General features: G+C 35.4%; 1 protein-coding gene across 2 annotated transcripts in view; it reads right to left on the bottom strand.

Annotated features, from left to right (window-relative positions):
* The window catches only part of LOC149791463 (uncharacterized), a 38,157-nt gene extending 13,320 nt beyond the window's left edge, over window positions 1-24,837 (bottom strand). For both annotated transcript variants that reach the window (XM_089970002.1, XM_089969999.1), the window contains exon 1: window positions 24,605-24,837. Coding sequence is in view for 1 of the 2 variants with exons in the window: in XM_089969999.1 (XP_089826125.1) it covers window positions 24,605-24,643 (39 nt within the window). In the remaining variant the exon portion in view is untranslated. The remainder of the gene's footprint in view (window positions 1-24,604) is intronic.
* Between the last annotated feature and the right edge of the window lie 24 nt (window positions 24,838-24,861).

The raw sequence follows: 24,861 nt of genomic DNA, 5'->3' as shown, positions 1-24,861 counted from the left end.
GCATCTAATGACAGAAAGCGTTGATGAGAGAGTGCAACTAAAAATGTGTTCATTCTTTTTTTTCAGCGATGGAAATTCATCGATCTTAGGACTTGGAACAGTAGGTGGTGTAATGGGGCATACTTCTGGTGGAGTTCATTGTATTGGTCACCGGCTTTATAATGAAGAGATGCAAAATTAAAGACCGGCTTTAAAGAGAGTGAAAGTAATTATCGATGAATTACAGAATGTTTATTATCTATATTTGTCATTGTCTTAGCTCATTTATGGTGTCTTCTCTACATAAATATACACATTTGCTGTATTTTCTAAGAAAATAGTTCTAATGGCGACAAAGGGACATCCGTCAAAAAGCTTTTGGAAAATACTCTAGAAATGACAGATCGCCAAATTAAGTACTAACTGTTCATGTGTTTTTAAAATCATTTACAAGAGATAGTGTGCAAATTCTAATGCACAAACAAACAACCAGTTTTAGCTCTCCAACGTCCTTCTTAATAACAGTCTAAAACTTGTATCTAGGTAACCGCCTCTTTTAGGCACTTTCGTTTCTTATCTTTCACGGGAAGGAGATTCTCGACATTTTTGTTTAAGCCATGTTTTACACGCTATGACTGACGATTTTTCTGTGTTTCTTTTGTCTGTAACATTATAAAACTTCATTAGACACATTCAATGTAAGCAGTGCTCTCGTATGCAATGTATGGATTCTTTGCAGTAATGAGCGATCGAAATCAAAAATCACACCCAAAACTTCCAGAAAATATATGCCACAAAATTCCGGGTCAGTTCCATTAGCCTCAATTGATGGTTTGTTTCCACGTTGACAACTTTAGGGAATCTTTCGATTATATAAATGACTCTGTTGCCAACAGAAACACATCTACAGAGCTACAAGCTAAGAACAATCACGACTACTATATGACTACTAAGCCTAAAGAAACTGATAGAAAGGAACCAGAGCCACAGGAAAACAAAAACCTATCTGACGACCATTGCATGAAGATTATAATATACAAGGCGTGGAAGTGCGATACTCTTAGATGCAAATTTAGCGGCGCTGCAATTAAACAGAAACGAACAAAGGACATGGAAAACAATATCGAAAAAAGTAGAGCGGTGTCGAAAGGGTTAAGCATTAATGAGTACTTTCATAAGTAAATGAATGATACATTATAAAGAATACTCTTCAATACAATGTCGATGATGACCATAACGTTGACGACAGTGATAAGCATGATGTTGAATTTTATGATTTATCATTTAAGATGTATAGAACACTCAAATTTTCATAATGAAAGGGAAGTCATCCATATATTAACATTCCTTTCCTTGAAGCACCCCTGATGTGAGAGAGTTGTTTTTCTTCATGGGAAATTATTCATATTAGTCATACCGTATACGTAGACCTGATGCCACATATGAATTCGGCCAATGTAAATATTGATGTAAACAAAACACAAAGTAAAATCGACAGTCCAAAATAGAGAGGTCAGCATTTTCCAAAAAATAACCCGTAATCCAATCATGACTGAAATTTTATATTTACATTTCTCTAATGCTCGAGTTCCATTTTAAAATGACCATACATAGACCCATGCTATTAAGTACTGTACATTCATTTATATGTTGGACGGTTGAATGATCAACGAGCATGTTGGGTTATATGTGTATTACACTTTTGGCTGTATTGACACTTAAAAAAAATCACGAAATCAAGTTACTTAGTGGATGTTTGGAAACTGCCATTAACAGACTGGATCCTAATATTCGAGACACAACAGTCCGGAACATCGGCTGGCTTCGGTTGCCTTTTGGTATCAGATACATTATCACACGCGTTATGGAATACACATCAACATGAGCTTGACGTAGGACTGACTGGTCACTCTGTAATTGTACTAAATTTAAGATTACATTAAGTGAAAGAGCATGATTATACTAAACAAAAGCTTCATGAAAGAATTATCTTTTAACTCAATTAATGATAAAGAATTTAAAATAAACAACAAATACTCAAGCAAATGCAGACCTCTACAAGCATAATATCAAATACACACATGCTTTTCAATATTTCCGTCCAACACACACCCGAACAGCCAACGAAATGATGAGCGTGTTTATATACACTCTATACTTGCAAACATACAAGCACACACAAACATGTATACACACAGACAAGGTCAGTTAGTGTTTATAGACACACTATGCTAGCTAACGTTGGAGAGGGGTAGGGATTTTAATTGTATTGATGTTGTGAACATAGACGTAACCATAGACATAGACACACAAGCATCAATCACATAGCGTGACAATAAATGTAAGTGGTATATCGGTTTTTCTAGAGGTATGGGTGGCACTTGGGCATTTGTGGTTTTAAGCAAACAAGAAGTTTTACATTTATCACACCTTTTAAACGTTCTTCTGTGCGAACTTCTCAAAACAGGTTCGTGGGTTACTACACGCTTCAGGTATCCTTACCTCTCGACATAAATTCGTCTCTTCCATATAGTTATATATGTTATCCTCGATGTTTTGACATATTCTAGGAAGGCTGGATTAAACAGCATGCTGGAAATGATGGTCTATGACTTAGTTTCTCCCACATTTTGACCAGATTATATTTGTCTTAGATATAGGTGACATAATAGGTCAATGCATCTGTATATGTTTCACCTACGACAGGACCTAAATTGATTGAAATGTTCCACCAATCAGAATGCATATAAGATAATTCAGGCAGAGTGTTTTGTAACTCTTTCAGTTAGAAGGTGTTCACTAGCTTTCCTACAATTTGCCATTGTAGGAACAGTCTGAGTACAGTAATATGACTAATAACAAGACGACGATGTATTTGGGTGTGCCTACAGAAAAGTGCATCGTATACCCGAGCATTAATGTGGTTACTACTACTACTATTACTAATATAAATGCCGTTGTAAGTACACTTCCAGAGCAGGATGATTTCAGCTTAGCTTTGCGAGATTTCTTATCATCTACGCTAAAATCTTTGCCTGTGGGAATGCCACCTTCACCTCGTCCCCATCATTGCCAATGTATGTTGATTTCAGAAAGAAATAGAGGGAAGAGTTTTGAGTGGTCTTTCCAACGTAAGAAGAAATTTTGTTTGTTCAGGAACAGGAACAACAGAGACAGGAGCAGAAAAACTAAAGAAGGAAGACGTAGATAAGAGGACAACTTTGAACAGTGCATAAGAGGAAACGACTGAAAATAAAATTGTATGTTAGAAGTCGTTTTGGCAGTGATAAAACATGTGTAAAAACATATTAGACTTATTAGCCATGCAAAAGATAAAAGACCTTTACGATGCAACACCTAGAACCTTCTCTGATGACATTGATGTACGCCGCCAGCACTGAGATATTAGGACAAGGAAATAAATACGGTTTTATATATGGTATATTCGTGTTAAATTATAATCACAATGAACGTTCATAAAAAGCACACAAGTCTAAATTGTTCTTTCTTGCACTGCCTTTTTCTTTTGAATTTCTTTATAGACTTGGGTTACTATCGTTCTCTTTCTTTTACTTGTCCAGCTTTCTTTATTTTTCTATGGGTTGTTACTCGGTTTTCTTTGTGACTATCCATTGATCAAAACAGTTTAGAGACACCTGCCTGAATAGAGCTTAGTGCACTGACAGAACAAAATGTTCCAAACGTATCGGCCAAGTTCAACGCGTCCAACTTGATTTTGGGTTCATACTTTATTCAGTAACGCAGTGTTTGCTTTTTGCGGTTGCAAGTACATAATTATGTACATATATTAACCTGCCTGTCAAACGTTTGCATTACCTGGTCGTATATGACAATGTATGTATTCCTCTTGTTTACATCTAATCGAATAAGGACACTGTTAATACAGTGTTATGATTATATGGACTTAAACTTAGCAACAGTTAAAATGTGAAAGTTTACTAAAATTCAGAAAATAGTTTATTTCCCTAGAATACAAAGCACAAATTTGAAAAGAACTGATATAATTATGAATTAACTCCCAAATGATCATAAATGTTACATCACCAGTCCAAAAGTATAGAGTATTTTGAATGAATTCCAGTAGTGAATGTATTGATGTCACCAGCCTTGGTTGTGCTAAAGTGTTAACATTCTTGGTGCAGCAAAGTGATATAATCCAAAATATGCTTGAATGAATTCATAATAATCCCAAAATAATAATTTAGTTCAGAAGTAAATGAGCACTTTGTAATTCCAACGAATAATCTAAATAAAAGATACTTTCAAAATATAACGGATCACAACTATAAGACTGATTCCGCTAGACAGTACAAACCGAACTAAACACTTGAAAGTGAGTTGTCTCAAACATCCGAAAAATAAATGGTATAAATATTTAACTGTGGATAGCTAAAATCTACACATTTGTGCAACCAAGAAAGGTGGAAACAAGGATGCAAGTATTAAGGATAGGAAGATCAGGTATCTGTGTTACTTTAAAGCTTTTCCTTGTAATTAGTAGTGAGCGGTTCAGGAGAGCAAAGCCATGACCCAGGGACCCAGTAGGAAAAGGGGGTCAAGACAGGCAAGGTTATCAATATCAGATAATGGAATAAACAGGGTCGTGAAATCTATAGCAGCATATCAATCTACAAACGAAGGATGGAATAGATGTCAGAAGAAAATTTAAACTTTCTTCATAAAGAACAGGAAGAAACTATCGCAATCGAGAGGGCTCACTGGCTGACGTTCAAATATCAAGGCACGCAGAGCTCGGGCCATTGGCCGATCTTAGCAAACTTTACCTTATATATGGACAGAGACCGTATCCTGCAAGCGGCATGAGAAAATTGTGAGCAAATTACAATCAACGTATAATAGATGAAATGAAATTTCTGTATGAATTTATGATGGAAAAAAGAAGATGGATGAATTCGAGACAATCATACAATAAATTGATTCTCGGATAACAGGTTTACATGTATGACTGGGACAAAGAGGATTTTTGGTTGATTGGCAAGGCACAAAGATCAGAACGGATAAACGTACCACATAACACAATACAGTAAATCAAAACGCCTGACGTGATATGTTTGGAGCTAATGAAATTAGCGAGGAACAGGGTTTGGGAACAGGTCAAGGCCACTATAATGTAATTAATGGCATTGCTAGGGTTTAACGCCATTTTTCAGGACAAAATAGCCTATATACATGGCGGCCAGTATAATTGGTGGAGGAAGAACCCTGGAAAACCCATGGAAGAACCACCAACCCACGAGAAGCTACTGACAGGCTTTCCCACGTACCCACGCTAGCCGAGCCTTGGACTCGAACCCACGCAGACATAGGTGAGATGGCAGTAATCCGGAACAGTGAGAGCTTTAAACCACTCGGCCACTCGGGACCCCGGTCATTGATTGGATTGGCAGATGCATTTCTTTCTTGCGCTGGAATATCGAATGTCTTAAAGATATAAATATATCTTTGAATTTTCCCCCATATTATAGGCGTTTTGACATAGTAGGTATGTAAGGAGATGAGTTTGGCATCCTTGTGGGATATAAAGCTTTAAGCTTTGTTCGTGAAAGAAGTAGATCGGTAAGAACTCGGGGATGTAGCTGTATTTGCTAATGGAAGAGTAGTGGATGAAAGAATCGTGTGTATAATATGAGACGAGATTCAATATTTTGGTGTAATGCATATTTCTTCTAGTTTACCAAATAACATCAGAGAGAAGTTTTTATATTTGTATATATTTCACCGGAGAGATCGCCAGTTTCTTGACGATCCTAACACAAATGTAATTGATTTGTTTATTGAGAAGCTACAAAGATTATATATATATATATATATATATATATATATATATATATATATATATATATATATATATCAGGAAGCTGGTGGTGGTAGGTTTCACTGCTTATTTATTGATTTCTCAGAAGCTTTGATTTTGAATAACATAATAATCTATATCTTTCTCTTGTACAGAAATGTACTTAACGGAAATATTTTACAAGTTTACAAAAGTATGTATTCTTGTTTGAAAAGGTGAGTATGGACATCAAATGGACAAACCATATAATTAAATTGCAATGTATGAACACGACAAAGATGTGTTCTAAGCCCAGTTTGTTGAGGAGGGTCTTTTTATTGATGATTTACGGTCTTTGTCTTATTGTATGCATATCATGCGGCTAATTGTGCTGAATCTGTATGGTTTTTGCAACAACAAATTAATGTCACATTGATGTATGTGTTGAAACGGAAATGGAATTAATCTATCAAAAATTAAAATAATTGTCTTTCGAAATAGTGGCTTTTTCCGCAATTAAATATGAGCGTTGGTACTATAAGGGCACACCTACTGAACCAGGATGAATTTATAAATATATGGCGTTACGTTTGACATCCAGGTCGATCTGAACTAAGACTAAACCATGCTGGCGCCACTAGCGTTGAAAGCAGTATCTAGAATTTTAGGTATCAACACATATTTGGAAGATTACGTATACAGGATATATTTATAATATTTGACGCAACGGTGAAACCAATATTATGTTGTTGTTCAGAAAAATGGGGGTATGAATATTCACCAGAAACTGAAGCAATTCAACTCAGATTTTGTAAACGATATCTTACCGTACCAAATGCTGTGAACAACTATGTTAGTCTTGGTAATTGTGGACGATGCCTTTTGAGTACAACTTATAATCATATGTTACGTGTTTAAGCTCGAATAAACAGTAACACAAGAAAGAGTGAAAACAGCAAGCTTTGAATAATTTAACAAGTAATTTATTTCCTTGGAAAAATACTGTAAAAATGAAAAAATAAGAACTTACGGGCTTAAGAATCAAATCCAAAAATAATCCAAGAATACTCCACAAATAAAATTTAAGAAGAAGAATCCAAGATGGAAGGCGATAACATGTGTTGTATCCTGTATAGTGAAGTTGTCTACAGTTCCTTGTAGAAACACAAGAAGTAATCCGGTGTTTGAAATGTCTTTGTTCAAGAATTCTGTATGAACACAAAATCTTTTCAGAGAAACTAATTAATTTTTTGGAATCCAAATAATCTGAAGACAAATTAAGATATAACTCGAAAACTGGCTACATCAGATGGAAACGACTTGACAGCAAGCGTTTTTAAGCTCAGACTGTGAGATCTCTCTCTAAGCAATGGTTCAAACCTTTAATAATGTGTACAACAGATGCCCGGACAAGGATCACGTGATCATGTTTACATCGCGTGCTCTCAACGTGGCCCTGACAAGAACCAATCATTTAACTTCAAGAATAGAAAAAAGTTTGTTTACTTCAATAAAGCTATTTACAAGCCTAGGGCCATGTAATCAATACAACCTGACTCTTATTATTCCGACAATAAAGGAAATAATGGCAAGAACTTGTTCACGTGGATGTTACTAATTATGAGTTAAGATCGGGAAATAGGTCAGCTTGAAGTGTTTACCAAATAAACTGTCACAGTCAAATTAATTTCTGGAAAAAAAATTACAAATCACGTAAACAAGATTATATTATAATAGCATGTTATAGAAGGAAAAAAATGTCAAGCTGACAAACAAACAATAAAATTAACATAACTATAAATTAAATCAGATATACGTAACAATATGTTCAGACGCGTAAGGTACTGGACGAAACTTATACAAATGCTGACTAGCAGATATTCTTTCATAGGTTACATTATGTTTAAAAAAATCTAAATGATGCCGGAAAAGCATATCGGCCAGTAAGCTGAAAATGTTTTATTATCTCATGTTTTGTGCTTATGCATGGCTATCACGAGCAATGGGTAACATAAACAGTTTTCTAACTATAATCAGACTACGTTTATTTGATTCCTCGCCCCATATCTGGTAGAGTAAAATAAGCGATACGTATTTATTATAGTCGATACAAGTCGTTATTTGATACTGAGAAATATTTAAGATTTTAATGTAGGTCTAATTTTAATTTTTAGAAAAGAGTTTGCATCTAAATATGATTTAATAACAGAGCGAAAAAGAAGACACACTAACATTGAAAGAGATAATTAGAGCTTGCAAATTATACCTTAAAGAAAATGAAAAAGTTTGTAGAAAATGAGTATCAGTTTGTATGTATAACAATTTAATAATCTAAGACAACATGTATTACATCAACCTTTTAGTAGATGCATTTGCATATTTAATGCCCACACAGAAAATAAGCTTTAATACAAATGTTTCAAATCTTTTGTATTTTTATTTCAGATTAAGAGATGAGCTGTTTGAAAGTATCAATATCAACATCTAAACAAATTATTTTACTATACTGTTTGTGACGCACTGTGTATTTTACTCTGTTTTATTTTTATATGTACTGATTAAACCCTCTGCCTTGTTCTCTTAGGGTAAGAATACGTGTGTGGCGGTAAGGGATTTTTAACGCAGCTCTAAAAAAATTCAGTCAGATCGCTACTATGTCTACAGTGTGGCAATTTATAGTGACGTCTAGTACTGGGGCATCATGCTGAAGACATTTATCATCATGTCCCACAGAGACATTATCCTGACACCAGACTGACCAATCATAACAGTAACCTCTTAATGCAGAACACCAAGCGAGGAAGCAGTTGGAACCCGCGATCTCCCGCTTCCTAGGTGGACGCTCTACCCACTGAGTCCACCGGGACGGTATATAAAAATGAATATTATGTCAACATCTTTATATATAGACTGTCACATGACTTATGACACAATCGATCTTTCCATCTAATTTGGAAAAGGGCCAAGTCTATTTAGCTGAATTGTTTGTAAACTACGAAGATCATGTAGACCCTTAATTCAGGGTTAATATCAATGTCCTGAGCTCAAATCCATGTAAACATGTTTACAAATATTAGCTTAAAATTTAGTCTACAATCATGGGGAAATGTTAATTTTATAGCATGTTCTTTACAAAACGTCCATTACAATCAACAATCGTGGGCAAATATTAAATACACAATATACAGTACCCATAATAAGAGTCATCAAACTCAACTGGTGTATTCATGTTGGAGGCTATTACACACCATTGGCTTAGGAAGATCATGGCAACCCATTTAAGACCCCAATCCACCCCAGCGATGACAATGAATCTCACATTGTTGTATCACAGTCATAAAAGTTAGTGGTTGTATATATCATTAAAAGTTTTACTCATTATGAACAAAAGGAGGCCACTGTGACCTGCTTTTCACGCTACATCGGTACTATTATCCTTTTCCATTATGCTCAGTTAAATTGAAATTTATATATGTCACGCAGGCTGATGTGACATTCATCTTTGAGGTTAAAGACAAATATGTGCATAAAATGGGTCCTTGAGGGAACGTTTTATTATACTGAGGAGTTTAAAACTTTTCTGAATCCCCGTTTTCGCTCATTGTGCACAGTGTCAAAACATCATTTATACTTATCATGAAAGAATTGAATGTGAGCATAGTTACAGTTGTATTGGCTACCTTAATTGTATGTATTACACGCAATTGATCTTAATATTCTCAATTCATCGTTGGTGATTCATTGCTGTATCTAGCTTTCATCTAACAGAAATGGATAACCACAAAGCATTGTTGACCCAGATAATGTTGTAGTCATGTAACTTAATAAGATTCCTTACCATTATGGTAATGTCATTGACAAGCAGTCTACATAATTGTTTACCATCTGTTTTCTATCATAACCAATGACACGAAGGAGGTATCCGATACAGTCAGTATAACTGTAGTAAGTGGTGGAACTGATGTATGTTCAATGTATTCTGGTTTATTGTTACTTTGTTAAAATGCGATAAGGCAATGTGCTGCATTCAGGTATTTGACTCTTCAGCTTTGAAAAATAAATTGTGTATTTATCGTAAGTTGACATTTTCTGGGCCGAAAAATAAACATAACAATAAAGGTTATCAAATAGGGATCACATCATTATTTTAGAGTATGCCTCCGTATTTATTGTGCAGAACAAAATCACGGTCTTTCTTTCATACAAAAAGCATAGGAGCCTTGTTGAACTGTGTTGACATGATTTGCCTCTTTGGTCACGCATTTTCGGGGTGATGTTTAGCTGATATTATCAATGAGTGGCGGATAGAAATGTAACGAAGTTCACCTTAAATTGTTCTTTACATATACCAGTATGTAGCTCCGTTGTTCACGCTACAAGGAAAAACAGTTTTGATAATGCGGCATAGTAGTACGCAGTGGGGGGAAGAGACGACATTAAAAAATTTCAAGTTTTCGTCAGGTAGCAGTGGGGAAAGAGAGGACATTAAAACTTTTGAAGTTTCCGTCCGGTAGAACTAATCCGATTCATATCAACTGTGTACAATTTTAATTTGGGACATATCAGTTCTTCTATTCTCCTTGTTTCTCTCTCTCTCTCTCTCTCTCTCTCTCTCTCTTAGTGGTTTGAAGAATTTACAATTTCATACTGCATATAAAAGTTGACGATTCTAGTGCAGAATTACGTTTGTAATGGTAAGGGTCGAGCTTAACTTGTTGCTTGTTGTTTATTGCGCTTATAATTTTCATTTGTATCGGTTTTAATGTGCTGACCATATAAGTGGCAGTACGTATTTTTTTTTTGGGGGGGGGCGAAGCGGTCATTTCATAATCAACCTTTACCTTTGTTAAATTAACATATGTGACGCAATGGTCACGGCCTCATGTGTGATAGATCTCCTATCTTGTTTAGTATAGGTTCTTCATGAGACTAAGAGTAGTGTTTTAATTATTTTCACGAGTAACAGTGTGTGTGTGTGTGTGTGTGTGTGTGTGTGTGTGTGTGTGTGTGATTTGGATTTTTAACGTACCTTTAACAATTTTTCAGCCATATCACTACGATGCCTGCCGCCTGACAGTTTATAGTGAAAGTCTAGCACTGGGATATCATGATGCAGACATGTAGCATCACGTACCACCCAGTCACATTATCCTGATACCATGCCTTCCAGACTTACACTAACATTTTAATGCTGAGCGCCAAGTGAGGCTGCTGCTAGTTCCATTTTTATAAGTCTATGCCAGTATGACTCGGCCGGGGTTCGAACCGCGACCTCGCGCATATGACATGGTGGGATATTCGTGTGAATATAAACAGTAGTAATCATAGAATGATTACCTTTTATAGCAAATCTTTATACGGATTAATTTTCTCCATTTTCTTGTGAATGTGATAACGTATACATCTTTATGAATCTGGAGATTTTTTTATTGAGATCGTGTGACTGCTAATGTCAGTGGATATAACGTCGACAGCGGTCTTAACTGTGAACTGTTTTGCTTATCTCTACCATAGTGAGGATTCAAATGCTGGTTAGACTTAATTATTTCGAGTTTAGACGAAGTACTTCCAAACCTTTATTTCTATAACTCTTCCTTAGTGTTAGTAAAGTTGTCTTTGAAACTGATTCCACATCCTAGAAAGGTTTCTACATTTTGAGACCGTGGTTTAATGATTTCCTATGGTAAGTGTATGTGTCGACGGTGTACCTTTTTATCACCATGATATCACATTTATCAGTGTTGTGATCTTGGGTTGTGTTGTGATTTTGATTTTTAACGTAGCTTTAACAATTTTTCAGTCATATCGCTACGATGTCTGCACTGTGGCAGTTTATAGTGATGTCTAGCACTGGGGCATCATGCCGCAGACATGTAGCATGATGTCCCACCCAGTCACATTATCCTGACACCAGGCCGACCAGTCCTAACACTAACCTCTTAATGCTGAACGCTGACTCGGCCGGGGATTGTGAACGATTTTGATTTGCCAACATCGGATTTTGTTGTTTGTTTTGTAACAGACAATTCGTATTTGTGAATAGTATTATATATTATTTGCATAGATTAAAGGAAGAAATGATTTCAAAAAGACACTGTGTGGTGTATGTGGAATGACCTTTCTACTAAAGAGTTTCCTGTTTCCGACCTTTGGTTCATAAGTGGAAAGTGTCTGAACAAAACCCAGTCTAGAATTCCTATAGTATAGTCACGGCATCTAATGACAGAAAGCGTTGATGAGAGAGTGCAACTAAAAATGTGTTCATTCTTTTTTTTCAGCGATGGAAATTCATCGATCTTAGGACTTGGAACAGTAGGTGGTGTAATGGGGCATACTTCTGGTGGAGTTCATTGTATTGGTCACCGGCTTTATAATGAAGAGATGCAAAATTAAAGACCGGCTTTAAAGAGAGTGAAAGTAATTATCGATGAATTACAGAATGTTTATTATCTATATTTGTCATTGTCTTAGCTCATTTATGGTGTCTTCTCTACATAAATATACACATTTGCTGTATTTTCTAAGAAAATAGTTCTAATGGCGACAAAGGGACATCCGTCAAAAAGCTTTTGGAAAATACTCTAGAAATGACAGATCGCCAAATTAAGTACTAACTGTTCATGTGTTTTTAAAATCATTTACAAGAGATAGTGTGCAAATTCTAATGCACAAACAAACAACCAGTTTTAGCTCTCCAACGTCCTTCTTAATAACAGTCTAAAACTTGTATCTAGGTAACCGCCTCTTTTAGGCACTTTCGTTTCTTATCTTTCACGGGAAGGAGATTCTCGACATTTTTGTTTAAGCCATGTTTTATACACTATGACTGACGATTTTTCTGTGTTTCTTTTGTCTGTAACATTATAAAACTTCATTAGACACATTCAATGTAAGCAGTGCTCTCGTATGCAATGTATGGATTCTTTGCAGTAATGAGCGATCGAAATCAAAAATCACACCCAAAACTTCCAGAAAATATATGCCACAAAATTCCGGGTCAGTTCCATTAGCCTCAATTGATGGTTTGTTTCCACGTTGACAACTTTAGGGAATCTTTCGATTATATAAATGACTCTGTTGCCAACAGAAACACATCTACAGAGCTACAAGCTAAGAACAATCACGACGACTATATGACTACTAAGCCTAAAGAAACTGATAGAAAGGAACCAGAGCCACAGGAAAACAAAAACCTATCTGACGACCATTGCATGAAGATTATAATATACAAGGCGTGGAAGTGCGATATTCTTAGATGCAAATTTAGCGGCGCTGCAATTAAACAGAAACGAACAAAGGACATGGAAAACAATATCGAAAAAAGTAGAGCGGTGTCGAAAGGGTTAAGCATTAATGAGTACTTTCATAAGTAAATGAATGACACATTATAAAGAATACTCTTCAATACAATGTCGATGATGACCATAACGTTGACGACAGTGATAAGCATGATGTTGAATTTTATGATTTATCATTTAAGATGTATAGAACACTCAAATTTTCATAATGAAAGGGAAGTCATCCATATATTAACATTCCTTTCCTTGAAGCACCCCTGATGTGAGAGAGTTGTTTTTCTTCATGGGAAATTATTCATATTAGTCATACCGTATACGTAGACCTGATGCCACATATGAATTCGGCCAATGTAAATATTGATGTAAACAAAACACGAAGTAAAATCGACAGTCCAAAATAGAGAGGTCAGCATTTTCCAAAAAATAACCCGTAATCCAATCATGACTGAAATTTTATATTTACATTTCTCTAATGCTCGAGTTCCATTTTAAAATGACCATACATAGACCCATGCTATTAAGTACTGTACATTCATTTATATGTTGGACGGTTGAATGATCAACGAGCATGTTGGGTTATATGTGTATTACACTTTTGGCTGTATTGACACTTAAAAAAAAATCACGAAATCAAGTTACTTAGTGGATGTTTGGAAACTGCCATTAACAGACTGGATCCTAATATTCGAGACACAACAGTCCGGAACATCGGCTGGCTTCGGTTGCCTTTTGGTATCAGATACATTATCACACGCGTTATGGAATACACATCAACATGAGCTTGACGTAGGACTGACTGGTCACTCTGTAATTGTACTAAATTTAAGATTACATTAAGTGAAAGAGCATGATTATACTAAACAAAAGCTTCATGAAAGAATTATCTTTTAACTCAATTAATGATAAAGAATTTAAAATAAACAACAAATACTCAAGCAAATGCAGACCTCTACAAGCATAATATCAAATACACACATGCTTTTCAATATTTCCGTCCAACACACACCCGAACAGCCAACGAAATGATGAGCGTGTTTATATACACTCTATACTTGCAAACATACAAGCACACACAAACATGTATACACACAGACAAGGTCAGTTAGTGTTTATAGACACACTATGCTAGCTAACGTTGGAGAGGGGTGGCGATTTTAATTGTATTTGTGTTGTGAACATAGACGTAACCATAGACATAGACACACAAGCATCAATCACATAGCGTGACAATAAATGTAAGTGGTATATCGGTTTTTCTAGAGGTATGGGTGGCACTTGGGCATTTGTGGTTTTAAGCAAACAAGAAGTTTTACATTTATCACATCTTTTAAACGTTCATCTGTGCGAACTTCTCAAAACAGGTTCGTGGGTTACTACACGCTTCAGGTATCCTTACCTCTCGACATAAATTCGTCTCTTCCATATAGTTATATATGTTATCCTCGATGTTTTGACATATTCTAGGAAGGCTGGATTAAACAGCATGCTGGAAATGATGGTCTATGACTTAGTTTCTCCCACATTTTGACCAGATTATATTTGTCTTAGATATAGGTGACATAATAGGCCAATGCATCTGTATATGTTTCACCTACGACAGGACCTAAATTGATTGAAATGTTCCACCAATCAGAATGCATATAAGATAATTCAGGCAGAGTGTTTTGTAACTCTTTCAGTTAGAAGGTGTTCACTAGCTTTCCTACAATTTGCCATTGTAGGAACAGTCTGAGTACAGTAATATGACTAATAACAAGACGACGATGTATTTGGGTGTGCCTACAGAAAAGTGCATCGTATACCCGAGCATTAATGTGGTTACTACTACTACTATTACTAATATAAATGCCGTTGTAAGTACACTTCCAGAGCAGGATGATTTCAGCTTAGCTTTGCGAGATTTCTTATCATCTACGCTAAAATCTTTGCCTGTGGGAATGCCACCTTCACCTCGTCCCCATCATTGCCAATGTATGTTGATTTCAGAAAGAAATAGAGGGAAGAGTTTTGAGTGGTCTTTCCAACGTAAGAAGAAATTTTGTTTGTTCAGGAACAGGAACAACAGAGACAGGAGCAGAAAAACTAAAGAAGGAAGACGTAGATAAGAGGACAACTTTGAACAGTGCATAAGAGGAAACGACTGAAAATAAAATTGTATGTTAGAAGTCGTTTTGGCAGTGATAAAACATGTGTAAAATCATATTAGACATATTAGCCATACAAAAGATAAAAGATCTTTACGATGCAACACCTAGAACCTTCTCTGATGACATTGATGTACGCCGCGAGCACTGAGATATTAGGACAAGGAAACAAATACGGTTTTATATATGGTATATTCGTGTTAAATTATAATCACAATGAACGTTCATAAAAAGCACACAAATCTAAATTGTTCTTTCTTGCACTGCCTTTTTCTTTTGAATTTCTTTATAGACTTGGGTTACTATCGTTCTCTTTTTTTTACTTGTCCAGCTTTCTTTATTTTTCTATGGGTTGTTACTCGGTTTTCTTTGTGACTATCCATTGATCAAAACAGTTTAGAGACACCTGCCTGAATAGAGCTTAGTGCACTGACAGAACAAAATGTTCCAAACGTATCGGCCAAGTTCAACGCGTCCAACTTGATTTTGGGTTCATACTTTATTCAGTAACGCAGTGTTTGCTTTTTGCGGTTGCAAGTACATAATTATGTACATATATTAACCTGCCTGTCAAACGTTTGCATTACCTGGTCGTATATGACAATGTATGTATTCCTCTTGTTTACATCTAATCGAATAAGGACACTGTTAATACAGTGTTATGATTATATGGACTTAAACTTAGCAACAGTTAAAATGTGAAAGTTTACTAAAATTCAGAAAATAGTTTATTTCCCTAGAATACAAAGCACAAATTTGAAAAGAACTGATATAATTATGAATTAACTCCCAAATGATCATAAATGTTACATCACCAGTCCAAAAGTATAGAGTATTTTGAATGAATTCCAGTAGTGAATGTATTGATGTGTCACCAGCCTTGGTTGTGCTAATGTGTTAACATTCTTGGTGTAGCAAAGTGATATAATCCAAAATATGCTTGAATGAATTCATAATAATCCCAAAATAATAATTTAGCTCAGAAGTAAATGAGCACTTTGTAATTCCAACGAATAATCTAAATAAAAGATACTTTCAAAATATAACGGATCACAACTATAAGACTGATTCCGCTATACAGTACAAACCGAACTAAACACTTGAAAGTGAGTTGTCTCAAACATCCGAAAAATAAATGGTATAAATATTTAACTGTGGATAGCTAAAATCTACACATTTGTGCAACCAAGAAAGGTGGAAACAAGGATGCAAGTATTAAGGATAGGAAGATCAGGTATCTGTGTTACTTTAAAGCTTTTCCTTGTAATTAGTAGTGAGCGGTTCAGGAGAGCAAAGCCATGACCCAGGGACCCAGTAGGGAAAGGGGGACAAGACAGGCAAGGTTATCAATATCAGATAATGGAATAAACAGGGTCGTGAAATCTATAGCAGCACATCAATCTACAAACGAAGGATGGAATAGATGTCAGAAGAAAATTTAAACTTTCTTCATAAAGAACAGGAGGAAACTATCGCAATCGAGAGGGCTCACTGGCTGACGTTCAAATATCAAGGCACGCAGAGCTCGGGCCATTGGCCGATCTTAGCAAACTTTACCTTATATATGGACAGAGACCGTATCCTGCAAGCGGCATGAGAAAATTGTGAGCAAATTACAATCAACGTATAATAGATGAAATGAAATTTCTGTATGAATTTATGATGGAAAAAAGAAGAGGGATGAATTCGAGACAATCATACAATAAATTGATTCTCGGATAACAGGTTTACATGTATGACTGGGACAAAGAGGATTTTTGGTTGATTGGCACGGCACAAAGATCAGAACGGATAAACGTACCACATAACACAATACAGTAAATCAAAACGCCTGACGCGATATGTTTGGAGCTAATGAAATTTGGGAACAGGTCAAGGCCACTATAATGTAATTAATGGCATTGTAGGGTTTAACGCCATTTTTCAGCACAAAATAGTCTATATACATGGTGGCCAGTATAATTGGTGGAGGAAGAACCCTGGAAAACCCAGGGAAGAACCACCAACCCACGAGAAGCTACTGACAGGCTTTCCCACGTACCCACGATAGCCGAGCCTTGGACTCGAACCCACGCAGACATAGGTGAGATGGCAGTGATCCGGAACAGTGAGAGCTTTAAACCACTCGGCCACTCGGGACCCCGGTCATTGATTGGATTGGCAGATGCATTTCTTTCTTGCGCTGGAATATCGAATGTCTTAAAGATATAAATATATCTTTGAATTTTCCCCCATATTATAGGCGTTTTGACATAGTAGGTATGTAAGGAGATGAGTTTGGCATCCTTGTGGGATATAAAGCTTTAAGCTTTGTTCGTGAAAGAAGTAGATCGGTAAGAACTCGGGGATGTAGCTGTATTTGCTAATGCAAAAGTAGTGGATGAAAGAATCGTGTGTATAATATGAGACGAGATTCAATATTTTGGTGTAATGCATATTTCTTCTAGTTTACCAAATAACATCAGAGAGATGTTTTTATATTTGTATATATTTCACCGTAGAGATCGCCAGTTTCTTGACGATCCTAACACAAATGTAATTGATTTGTTTATTGACAAGCTACAAAGATTATATATATATATATATATATATATATATATATATATATATATATATATATATATATATATATATATATATACCAGGAAGCTGGTGGTGGTAGGTTTCACTGCTTATTTATTGATTTCTCAGAAGCTTTGATTTTGAATAACATAATAATCTATATCTTTCTCTTGTACAGAAATGTACTTAACGGAAATATTTTACAAGTTTACAAAAGTATGTATTCTTGTTTGAAAAGGGGAGTATGGACATCAAATGGACAAACCATGTATTTAAATTGCAATGTATGAACACGACAAAGATGTGTTCTAAGCCCAGTTTGTTGAGGAGGGTCTTTTTATTGATGATTTACGGTCTTTGTCTTATTGTATGCATATCATGCGGCTAATTGTGCTGAATCTGTATGGTTTTTGCAACAACAAATTAATGTCACATTGATGTATGTGTTGAAACGGAAATGGAATTAATCTATCAAAAATTAAAATAATTGTCTTTCGAAATAGTGGCTTTCTTTGCAATTAAATATGAGCGTTGGTACTATAGGGGCACACCTACTGAACCAGGAAGATTTTATAAATATATGGCGTTACGTTTGACATCCAGGTCGATCTGAACTAAGACTAAACCATGCTGGCGCCACTAGCGTTGAAAGCAGTATCTAGAATTTTAGGTATCAACACATATTTGGAAGATTACGTATACAGGATATATTTATAATATTTGACGCAACGGTGAAACCAATATTATGTTGTTGTTCAGAAAAATGGGGGTATGAATATTCACCAGAAACTGAAGCAATTCAACTCAGATTTTGTAAACGATATCTTACCGTACCAAATGCTGTGAACAACTATGTTAGTCTTGGTAATTGTGGACGATGCCTTTTGAGTACAACTTATAATCATATGTTACGTGTTTAAGCTCGAATAAACAGTAACACAAGAAAGAGTGAAAACAGCAAGCTTTGAATAATTTAACAAGTAATTTATTTCCTTGGAAAAATACTGTAAAAATGAAAAAATAAGAACTTACGGGCTTAAGAATCAAATCCAAAAATAATCCAAGAATACTCCACAAATAAAATTTAAGAAGAAGAATCCAAGATGGAAGGCGATAACATGTGTTGTATCCTGTATAGTGAAGTTGTCTACAGTTCCTTGTAGAAACACAAGAAGTAATCCGGTGTTTGAAATGTCTTTGTTCAAGAATTCTGTATGAACACAAAATCTTTTCAGAGAAACTATTGAATTTTTTGGAATCCAAATAATCTGAAGACAAATTAAGATATAACTCGAAAACTGGCTACATCAGATGGAAACGACTTGACAGCAAGCGTTTTTTAAGCTCAGACTGTGAGATCTCTCTCTAAGCAATGGTTTAAAACTTTAATAATGTGTAAAACAGATGCCCGGACAAGGACCACGTGATCATGTTTACATCGCGTGCTCTCAACGTGGCCCTGACAAGAACCAATCATTTAACTTCAAGAATAGAAAAAAGTTTGTTTACTTCAATAAAGCTATTTACAAGCCTAGGGCCATGTAATCAATACAACCTGACTCTTATTATTCCGACAATAAAAGAAATAATGGCAAGAACTTGTTCACGTGGATGTTACTAATTATGAATTAAGATCGGGAAATAGGTCAGCTTGAAGTGTTTACCAAATAAACTGTCACAGTCAAATTAATTTCTGGAAAAAAAAATTACAAATCATGTAAACAAGATTATATTATAATAGCATGTTATAGAAGAAAAAAAATGTCAAGCTGACAAACAAACAATGAAATTAACATAACTATAAATTAAATCAGATATACGTAACAATATGTTCAGACGCGTAAGGTACTGGACGAAACTTATACAAATGCTGACTAGCAGATATTCTTTCATAGGTTACATTATGTTTAAAAAAATCTACATGATGCCGGAAAAGCATATCGGCCAGTAAGTTGAAAATGTTTTATTATCTCATGTTTTGTGCTTATGCATGGCTATCACGAGCAATGGGTAACATAAACAGTTTTCTAACTATAATCAGACTACGTTTATTTGATTCCTCGCCCCATATCTGGTAGAGTAAAGTAAGCGATACATATTTATTATAGTCGATACAAGTCGTTATTTGATACTGAGAAATATTTAAGATTTTAATGTAGGTCTAATTTTAATGTTTAGAAAAGAGTTTGCATCTAAATATGATTTAATAACAGAGCGAAAAAGAAGACACACTAACATTGAAAGAGATAATTAGAGCTTGCAAATTATGCCTTAAAGAAAATGAAAAAGTTTGTAGAAAATGAGTATCAGTTTGTATGTATAACAATTTAATAATCTAAGACAACATGTATTACATCAACCTTTTAGTAGATGCATTTGCATATTTAATGCCCACACAGAAAATAAGCTTTAATACAAATGTTTCAAATCTTTTGTATTTTTATTTCAGATTAAGAGATGAGCTGTTTGAAAGTATCAATATCAACATCTAAACAAATTATTTTACTATACTGTTTGTGACGCACTGTGTATTTTACTCTGTTTTATTTTTATATGTACTGATTAAACCCTCTGCCTTGTTCTCTTAGGGTAAGAATACGTGTGTGGCGGTAAGGCATTTTTAACGCAGCTCTAAAAAAATTCAGTCAGATCGCTACTATGTCTACAGTGTGGCAATTTATAGTGACGTCTAGTACTGGGGCATCATGCTGAAGACATTTAGCATCATGTCCCACAGAGACATTATCCTGACACCAGATTGACCAATCATAACAGTAACCTCTTAATGCAGAACACCAAGCGAGGAAGCAGTTGGAACCCGCGATCTCCCGCTTCCTAGGTGGACGCTCTACCCACTGAGTCCACCGGGACGGTATATAAAAATGAATATTCTGTCAACATCTTTATATATAGACTGTCACATGACTTATGACACAATCGATCTTTCCATCTAATTTGGAAAAGGGCCAAGTCTATTTAGCTGAATTGTTTGTAAACTACGAAGATCATGTAGACCCTTAATTCAGGGTTAATACCAATATCGTGAACTCAAATCCATGTAAACATGTTTACAAATATTAGCTTAAAATTTAGTCTACAATCATGGGGAAATGTTAATTTTATAGCATGTTCTTTACAAAACGTCCATTACAATCAACAATCGTGGGCAAATATTAAATACACAATATACAGTACCCATAATAAGAGTCATCAAACTCAACTGGTGTATTCATGTTGGAGGCTATTACACACCATTGGCTTAGGAAGATCATGGCAACCCATTTAAGACCCCAATCCACCCCAGCGATGACAATGAATCTCACATTGTTGTATCACAGTCATAAAAGCTAGTGGTTGTATATATCATTAAAAGTTTTACTCATTATGAACAAAAGGAGGCCACTGTGACCTGCTTTTCACGCTACATCGGTACTATTATCCTTTTCCATTATGCTCAGTTAAATTGAAATTTATATATGTCACGCAGGCTGATGTGACATTCATCTTTGAGGTTAAAGACAAATATGTGCATAAAATGGGTCCTTGAGGGAACGTTTTATTATACTGAGGAGTTTAAAACTTTTCTGAATCCCCGTTTTCGCTCATTGTGCACAGTGTCAAAACATCATTTATACTCATCATGAAAGAATTGAATGTGAGCATAGTTACAGTTGTATTGGCTACCTTAATTGTATGTATTACACGCAATTGATCTTAATATTCTCAATTCATCGTTGGTGATTCATTGCTGTATCTAGCTTTCATCTAACAGAAATGGATAACCACAAAGCATTGTTGGCCCAGATAATGTTGTAGTCATGTAACTTAATAAGATTCCTTACCATTATGGTAATGTCATTGACAAGCAGTCTACATAATTGTTTACCATCTGTTTTCTATCATAACCAATGACACGAAGGAGGTATCCGATACAGTCAGTATAACTGTAGTAAGTGGTGGAACTGATGTATGTTCAATGTATTCTGGTTTATTGTTACTTTGTTAAAATGCGATAAGGCAATGTGCTGCATTCAGGTATTTGACTCTTCAGCTTTGAAAAATAAATTGTGTATTTATCGGAAGTTGACATTTTTTGGGCCGAAAAATAAACATAACAATAAAGGTTATCAAATAGGGATCACATCATTATTTTAGAGTATGCCTCCGTATTTATTGTGCAGAACAAAATCACGGTCTTTCTTTCATACAAAAAGCATAGGAGCCTTGTTGAACTGTGTTGACATGATTTGCCTCTTTGGTCACGCATTTTCGGGGTGATGTTTAGCTGATATTATCAATGAGTGGCGGATAGAAATGTAACGAAGTTCACCTTAAATTGTTCTTTACATATATCAGTATGTAGTTCCGTTGTTCACGCTATAAGGAAAAACAGTTTTGATAATGCGGCATAGTAGTACGCAGTGGGGGGAAGAGACGACATTAAAAAATTTCAAGTTTTCGTCAGGTAGCAGTGGGGAAAGAGAGGACATTAAAACTTTTGAAGTTTCCGTCCGGTAGAACTAATCCGATTCATATCAACTGTGTACAATTTTAATTTGGGACATATCAATTCTTCTATTCTCCTTGTTTCTCTCTCACTCTCTCTCTCTCTCTCTCTCTCTCTCTCTCTCTTAGTGGTTTGAAGAATTTACAATTTCATACTGCATATAAAAGTTGACGATTCTAGTGCAGAATTACGTTTGTAATGGTAAGGGTCGAGCTTAACTTGTTGCTTGTTGTTTATTGCGCTTATAATTTTCATTTGTATCGGTTTTAATGTGCTGACCATATAAGTGACAGTACGTATTTTTTTTTGGGGGGGGGGGGGGGGGAGCGGTCATTTCATAATCAACCTTTACCTTTGTTAAATTAACATATGTGACGCAATGGTCACGGCCTCATGTGTGATAGATCTCCTATCTTGTTTAGTATAGGTTCTTCATGAGACTAAGAGTAGTGTTTTAATTATTTTCACGAGTAACAGTGTGTGTGTGTGTGTGTGTGTGTGTGTGTGTGTGTGTGATTTGGATTTTTAACGTACCTTTAACAATTTTTCAGCCATATCACTACGATGCCTGCCGCCTGACAGTTTATAGTGAAAGTCTAGCACTGGGATATCATGATGCAGACATGTAGCATCACGTACCACCCAGTCACATTATCCTGATACCATGCCTTCCAGACTTACACTAACATTTTAATGCTGAGCGCCAAGTGAGGCTGCTGCTAGTTCCATTTTTATAAGTCTATGCCAGTATGACTCGGCCGGGGTTCGAACCGCGACCTCGCGCATATGACATGGTGGGATATTCGTGTGAATATAAACAGTAGTAATCATAGAATGATTACCTTTTATAGCAAATCTTTATACGGATTAATTTTCTCCATTTTCTTGTGAATGTGATAACGTATACATCTTTATGAATCTGGAGATTTTTTTATTGAGATCGTGTGACTGCTAATGTCAGTGGATATAACGTCGACAGCGGTCTTAACTGTGAACTGTTTTGCTTATCTCTACCATAGTGAGGATTCAAATGCTGGTTAGACTTAATTATTTCGAGTTTAGACGAAGTACTTCCAAACCTTTATTTCTATAACTCTTCCTTAGTGTTAGTAAAGTTGTCTTTGAAACTGATTCCACATCCTAGAAAGGTTTCTACATTTTGAGACCGTGGTTTAATGATTTCCTATGGTAAGTGTATGTGTCGACGGTGTACCTTTTTATCACCATGATATCACATTTATCAGTGTTGTGATCTTGGGTTGTGTTGTGATTTTGATTTTTAACGTAGCTTTAACAATTTTTCAGTCATATCGCTACGATGTCTGCAATGTGGCAGTTTATAGTGATGTCTAGCACTGGGGCATCATGCCGCAGACATGTAGCATGATGTCCCACCCAGTCACATTATCCTGACACCAGGCCGACCAGTCCTAACACTAACCTCTTAATGCTGAACGCCAAGCGAGGCAACTGTTAGTACCATTTTTTAAGTCTCTGGTATGACTCGGCCGGGGATCGAACCCATGACCTCCCGCATCCGAGGCGGACTATCAGTGTTGTCATTTAAATGTGAAAAAAAAAATAATTTATATAAAGAACTGTGTACACCTTCAGCAATTATATATATATATATATATATATATATATATATATATATATATATATATATATATATATATATATAGAGAGAGAGAGAGAGAGAGAGAGAGAGAGAGAGAGAGAGAGTATATATATATATATATATATATATATATATATATATATATAGATAGATAGATAGATAGATAGATAGATAGATAATGTTATCAGTCGCAAGTTTCAAGTTTCATTGAATGTATTTAGATTTGAGTGTACATCTACAATCGTTGTTGGACAACAGAGGAAAAAATAAAATAAAATTCAAATAAGTGTCCGAAAATGTTACATGACTATCAAAGGAGATAATGGATAATAAAGATATTTTGTTTTAAAATAAATGTTAAAATAAAAGTATAAAACAACACGAGCTTTTGAATAAAATGTGTCAACTTATAGAATCATTACTTCATAAAATGTACGTAGTTTTCGTTTCGTTTATCAATTACATGTTTATATTTTTCCAAGTAAATTGCTGATGTAACTAAACAAAAATTGTTGACAAACGTTGGGATGCAACATACTCCTTAAGCTAGGTTGCCTCCGTTTGGGAGGATAACATATTCAGAAAGACTATGAACGCCGAGGTGCGAGCAAGTGGTATCATTTTACAAATTACTTTTTTTATAGACCTCCGTGCTAACATTTTGTGAAATAAATATACCTTTGTGTCCATTTCAGCATGCGTGTCAATGACTGTCATGGAGTTAGATTGTCAATTTATCCACTGCATTTAGGATTGATAAATTTGCCGGGACTATATAAAGGTAAAACGTATCCAAGAGCATATCGCAGTTGTAAATGCTCATAACAAACACAAAACATGACATGCAGATGAAGTAGCATGATCCCGGATGTTGCCAAGTGACTCGACATTCCTTTTAGACTGACAGAAAACGCACCATATAACGCACCAATCAC

The sequence above is a fragment of the Sinohyriopsis cumingii genome, chromosome 9 (genome assembly GCF_028554795.1).
Source record: "Sinohyriopsis cumingii isolate HCF-2022 chromosome 9, ASM2855479v2, whole genome shotgun sequence".
Taxonomy (NCBI): domain Eukaryota; kingdom Metazoa; phylum Mollusca; class Bivalvia; order Unionida; family Unionidae; genus Sinohyriopsis; species Sinohyriopsis cumingii.
Note: the sequence above shows the minus strand (reverse complement) of the source record. Positions and strands in the feature narration are given on the sequence as shown.